The sequence below is a fragment of the Pediculus humanus genome, genomic scaffold (assembly GCF_000006295.1).
Source record: "Pediculus humanus corporis 1103172107479 genomic scaffold, whole genome shotgun sequence".
NCBI lineage: Eukaryota > Metazoa > Arthropoda > Insecta > Psocodea > Pediculidae > Pediculus > Pediculus humanus.
This window is the reverse complement of record NW_002987096.1, coordinates 29,933-36,577: the sequence shown is the minus strand read 5'-3', so window position 1 is coordinate 36,577 and position 6,645 is coordinate 29,933. Positions and strand designations below refer to the sequence as shown.

Genomic DNA, 6,645 nt, shown 5'->3' with positions numbered 1-6,645 from the left:
TGACCTTTTAGAAAAATAAATTTTTTTTTTTTATCTCTTGATATCCTCGAAAATATTTTCTTCCGTATTTTCTTAAAAAAAAAAAAAAAAATTATTTCGGTCAGTTATATTATTATTATTATTTTCTCTTTCCAGTGCGAAATAATACAAAAATTCCAGTTTTTTTTTTAATACTCGATCTCGTTTTGAAATTATTAAAATAATTTTACTTACAAATGTTAAACGTGAATTTAAAAAATTTATTTGAACCATTTAAATTCCTCACGTTTATTGGACTTTTTATAAACTTACGACACACACACACACACACGTACACGCACACGCACGTTTAACTTATGACCATGATTTAATTGTCCAGTTTTTCATTTCTTCATCTTCTCCAGTTTAATATTAATCTTACGTATGATAAAAAAAAAATTTTTTTGTTAATAACCCGACATTTATTTACCCGAAGTGTGCTCAATAAGCAACAACCTTAAGCTAATTATTTACTTACTTACTTACGAGAATCAATTAAACAAACAAACAAACATTTTAAGTACCTGGATCATGCTGGAACATTGGATTTTTTTTTTTAAGTTTAGTGAAGAGAGAGAAAGAGAGAACTTTTTTAATTTTTTTTTTTTTGTCAAGAGTTTATTTAATTCTTTACACGTTTAAATAAATTACGATTATTATCGTTATTATTATGATTACGATGATGATAATGATGATTATGATTATGATAATGATGGATCAGTGAATAAAAAAAATTTAAAAAAAAAAAAAAACGGTGCGACGGTTGATTGTTTCCTGGAAAAATAATATTCGAAAAAAAAATCAACGGTGAAAAATTTATTATTATTATTATTATTATTATTATTAGGTCGGTGGAGAGTAAGTAATATTTGAGTTTAAAGTTTTTATACGGGGGGGGGGGTTAAAGTTTTAAAAAAAATCATAATAATAACGTTGAAATGTGTGTGCGTGTGTGTGAAAAGATGGTCAACAATCACTCGAATGTTTTTTATTATTATTATTATTGTTATTCTCCAGAACGTCAACGACTCCACATTTTAATTCAGGTATATAACGTATTAATATTATTATTATTAACGTGTTAATACGATAACACTCACCGGTTAAAAAAAAAAATTCTACGGTAAGGTATTTTTTTATGTTTTTTTTTTTTTTGTTTCCAAAAAAAACAATAATGATAATAATTTTTAGTTATCGATTTATTGTACCTAATGTACCTACTAAATAAATCGATATTCGATTGATTGATTTTATTGTTGTTGTTGCAACCTGAAGTAAGTAAAAATAAATAAACCTATTTTATGAATTTAGAAAGTATGTTAAATTCCTTTTGTTTTTTTTTTTTTTTAATTAAGCAATTAAAAAACCGCAAATTTTATTTAATGAGGTAAATAGTTAATTTCCTATAAACTATTATTATTATTATTATTATTATTATTATTATTATTAGTTTATTTTTTGTATTTTTTGAATGTTTTTGACTGTTTCCACTATTCCGACAATTTTTTTTTTTTTTTTTTTGAAAAAACAAACGACAAATACAAAATCCTACGGATACGTTTGTTTGTAGTTTGAATTCGTTTTTAAAATTAATTAATAACATTTATTTAGAATAAATTAATAAGTTTTTATTTTTTCAGGGCCGTAACCCCTTTTTTATATAAGCAAAGCAAAAAAATAAAAAATAAAAAAACTATTAAATCTGGGTCAGACCGTAATAATTAGTTACGAAAAAATTTTTTTTTTTTTAATAAAACGTTTTCAATCTTTTTTTTTTTTTTTTCAAAAGGTCATAACTATAATATTATTATTATTATTTTCTTCCGGAGGCAAATATTTATATAGTAATTATATATACGAAGGTATTAGATTTTAAATTTGGCGCCAAAAATTTAACATTTTTTTTTGTTTTTTTTCAACATCTTTAAATATTTCAAAACTTTTTTTAAAATTGTTATTAACGATTCGAAATTTATTTATTTATTTCCTTTACTTATTTAAAATTTTATTAATATTAATAATAATAATAATAATAATAATAATAATAATAATAATAATAATAACGTTTCAACGTCTTCATAATTAATTTAGTTTAAAAAAAAAAAAGAGTAAAAACCTTTCGATTAATTTTCCATTTGATTTGTACTATTAAAAATCTATTAAGTATTTTTCACACTTCCGGTAAAATTAATTTCAATAATAATAATAATAATAATAATAAAAACGTAAGTAAAAAAAAATTTATTAATCCGATTAATTTTTTTTTTTTTTTAAATTTCAGATCATGGAATTGTTTTAGAAAAAGATATAATAATAATAATAATAATAATACTACCGAAGTGGAAATTGAATTAACTGAAAACTAACTAGGGGCTTAGAAGACCAGTGGTTTCCTTTTTGTTTTGTTTTTAAATTAAAAATTATCTACTGGCCTGTTTAAGTCCCAAGTTATTTTTGTTCAGATTGTTCAGACACCATCAGAAAACAGTGAGGGAATCCAAAAAAAATGCTTGCATTCGGTTTAGTGGGGTTTCCAAGACGCATTTAGCATTTTTTAAAAATATTTATTTGCAATGCCCTTAGAAATCCCAAATAACCGAATGATAAAAACATCCAGACTGATATCATCAATCAATCAATCAATCAATCAATTGAAGTTCTGAACAAAATTAAAGTTCGATATTTTTTCGATATCGATATATCGAAATCGATTTTTTTTCTATATTTCAATTTTAACAATAATAATTTAACTATGTCAAATTTTTGTTTGTTTGTTTGTTTGTTCACACTTAAAACAAATTATTTTTAAATAATTTAATTTATTTTTCCCTATTTTTTTAAAAATAATTTTCTTAATAATTACAATAAATAATTGATAATAATAATAATAATAATAATTCATACAAATAATAATATTTATATAAATAAATAAAAATCTAACAAGTAAAAAAAAAAAATTACAAAATTTTATTCATTTATTTATTTTATTTTATTTTCCTGAACCTGAAATCGAGTATTTTTATTTATTTAATTATTAATTTAAATAAAAATAAATTAACGAAATAAAAAAATAATAATTGAAAAAAAAAAAAACAACCCGCGACATAAGTCAAAAAATCAAAAGAACGTTATGAAAAAATAATAATAATAAACATAATAAACAAACAATTATAATAATAATAATCAATACTGAATAATAAATCGATGTATTAATTAATAAAATATTATTCATTTTCCAACAGGAAATTTTAAAAATTAATAAAAATAACTTGATGAATTTTGATTTTTATGAAATAAATTAAATAAAAAAAGAGTAAACATAAACTGGAGACATTATTAAATATAACAAATTGTTTCATTAAAACAATTTTGAAATTATTACTACTAATTTTAAACGAAAAAAATTTCTTTTTTAAAAAATTATTTAAACGAGAACAATTAAAATAATTTTAATATTTTAAAAAAATAATAATAATAACATTAAAAAACCTTTGACAGGTGATTTATAATAATTCAAGCATGATTTTAAAAAAAAAATAATAATAATAATTAAAATGATTTGTCAAAGAGTATCAATGTTTTTGTTTTGTTCTCTCGAGTGATTTAAATTAATCGTTATTAAAATTAATTTTCACTTCAATGAAAATACAATTATATATATAGGAAGTCTAATTAATAACAAAGAGTACATGTAAAATTAAATCGTGTACTTTGAATATTTTTTTTTTTTTTCTTTTCCCATTGAAAAAACTTATCATATTTTAAAAATTTAATTACGGACCACTAACATTTATAAATATAAATTATACATTAAAAGGATTTTAATCTTATTATAAATAATGAAGCGATAATATTTCATTAAAAAAAAAAAGAAACTTAAAATTGAATTTAAATTAAATTTGTGTGTCGAATAGTTTTCTAACGTTTAAAAAAAAAAAAAAAAAAAAAATTGTATAAATGAAGAATTATATTTATGTATTTAGCGATATACATCATAATCGTATGTAAAATTGGGTTTGAAAAGATTTGATTTTTTTCCTTACAATATAGTCTTTGAAGTGCAATTAAGTTATAATTAAGCTTCATCGAGGTCATATATCATCCACTTCGTTATCTTCCCCCTCATCACTGACTTCATCACCAAATTCGATATCTTCATCAAATCCTTCTTCGACGAACGTAACTGTGTCGTTTATACGTACAGTCTCTGGGAATTCCCCGTATGTTTTTAAATTCCTTGCTTCGTCCGGAGTGTACTTTAATATGACATCGGCTTTTGCATCTTGGTAATCTCTCAAACCTATTAATATGATGTCTCCTTGATTGATCCATACCTTCTTTCTCAGCTTACCACGTATGTGGCAAAGACGTTTAGTACCATCGAAACACATGGCTTCCAAACGTCCGTTACCCAACATTTTGGTGACTTGGGCATACTCTTGACCATCCTCTTTGAAAACCAATTCTCTTTTTTCCGTTTCGTTTTCGTTCTTTCCTCTACGCCTGTTCTTACCTCCTTTTCCCTTATTCTTCGGCATGTTTTTTTAAATAAATGTTACGCAAATAAATATTAATTAATTCTAAAATTTAAACAAATTTAAAAAAAATAATTAAATTTAATTTAAATTTTAAAAATTAAACAAATAAATAAAAACAAAAATAATTTCTTACATTATTAATTTATTAATAAAAACGTACTATTTTGTTTCTCTAAAAAGTAAAATTCTCTCTTTACGCCATTATAAAATATGTATACCTATCATGAACGTACATGATCAATACTTTAGGGACTTAATTTTTTTTAAGTTGGCAAAACTGCATGAAAATATTTAGCGGGAAGACAACACAATTGTTATCTTAAAAATTATTTTTTATTTATACCAACTTATATTTCCGTTAATTTTTTCTTGTTTTTTTTTTTTCAATGTAATGAATATTTTTAATTTTATAACAACTTCATGTTTTATACTCATAAAATTACTACTTAAATATAAAAATAAATAAACAAAACTAGCAGAACCATTTTGTTTTTGTTTTTTTTCCAATTGATTTTAAAAATAAATAGGATCGGCATTAATGGAACATAAATTGAGTACAATCTACATTCTAACAAGACAAAATAGCAGTGCAAAATTTATTTAAAAAAAAAAAAAAAGAAAAGAAAAACACCCAAAAATTTTATCATGTATAAAAAAAAGTATCTTTTATATCAAGTGAATAAACTAATAAACCAAACATATTTATTTAATTATTAATGTAATAAAACATTATTTATTATTACTGATATTATGCAAGAATTGCACAATTCTAAACAATCCAAAATTTTTTTGTTTTTATTACCATTTTCATCCAATTTTTCCCCCAACATTTAAATGAAAATTCCTCTTATATCAAGATTTTAAAATCTTAATAATATAAATAGTATAAACCCACAAAAAAATTTAATAATTACTTTAAGTAGTTTAGTTTCAACTTTACAAATATTCATAAAATAAAATAAATCTTATCGGCATGTTTATAAATTAATTCCTTTAAATAATCGATTAATGTGGACATTTTCTCTTGTAAATTTTTTTGCTTTCCTTTGCGACAAAATCAAAATTTCACATGAGAGTTTTTTTTTTTTTTTTTTTTTTTTTTTTGAAAAAAACAATTTTTTTCCCCAAACAATTCATTACTATTTAAGGCAAACCAAAATTACATATATAAATATTATTTTTTTAAATTAATTTCACTATATTATGGAATTCCTTGGTATAAATTATAAATAAATTTATTCATGTTGTCCATTGCAAATATTTTCTTCTCTGTGCAAATAAAAATTCCACAAATTTCCTTTTCAAAATTTTAATTACAAGATTTTTTTTTTTTCTTTTTTTTTCTCATTACCTTGGCAAATTGCAAATTTCACACATAAAAGAATTACTTGGATTCATGAAAGTGCAATGTGTGCATGTCCATGATGTAGTATGTGGAGCATTGTTGGGAATATCCATGAATGGACCCATAGAATGTGGAACTGATCTTGCATTGGAAGTTCCAGAACTGGCTGCCATTACTTGTTCAACTGTCGCCCACTGATCAGATTGAGACCATTCGATAGCTTTTTGAGAGTCCTGCTCTCTAACAGCTTGCAACAAAGGAATCATGTATTCCTGTTAAGAAAAAAAAATGTTTATGTTTTATCATAAATTGTATAATCAACATTGATCATTTTAAAAAAATAATTCGTCATTTCGTCATATTTCACAATTGTGACACCAAACATTAATAGTCGAATTCCGATCCAGAATACATAAATTTCAGTAAAAATCGCTCAACCATTATATAAAAATAATGACAATTATCATAAAAATTACCCTTAAAGGAAGAACATCCATAGTTGCTATATAAAGTAGCAAGTGAAAATCAGAAACAGCCTTCAAAAATTGATCAGGAGAAAACTGTGACATGTAATTACTGAGAGCTGCAAAATCCTGAGTGTGCCCATAAATTAAACGATTTTCAACTGGAAAAGATCTAATTGAAGTGTCAGCAGTAAATGTAAACTGTGGAGTAAGGGGAGTGGATGCTGGAACATCGACAGAAGATATTCAACTGGTAATGGACGAGCCAAACGTGGAACTT

General features: G+C 23.1%; 1 protein-coding gene and 1 non-coding gene across 2 annotated transcripts; one reads left to right on the top strand and one right to left on the bottom strand.

Moving 5' to 3' along the window:
• The first annotated feature begins 2,529 nt into the window (after nucleotides 1-2,529).
• Phum_PHUM134080 lies at nucleotides 2,530-2,622 on the top strand. Its single transcript, XR_009833513.1, has one exon. It is a non-coding gene; the product is annotated as a microRNA, putative (microRNA).
• A 1,487-nt stretch (nucleotides 2,623-4,109) lies between these two features.
• Phum_PHUM134070 (eukaryotic translation initiation factor 1A, X-chromosomal, putative) lies at nucleotides 4,110-4,556 on the bottom strand (the record flags this gene model as incomplete). The annotated part of the gene is made up of 1 exon (XM_002424479.1): nucleotides 4,110-4,556. The coding sequence occupies one exon, from the start codon at nucleotides 4,554-4,556 to the stop codon at nucleotides 4,110-4,112; it is 447 nt and encodes a 148-aa protein (XP_002424524.1).
• Between the last annotated feature and the right edge of the window lie 2,089 nt (nucleotides 4,557-6,645).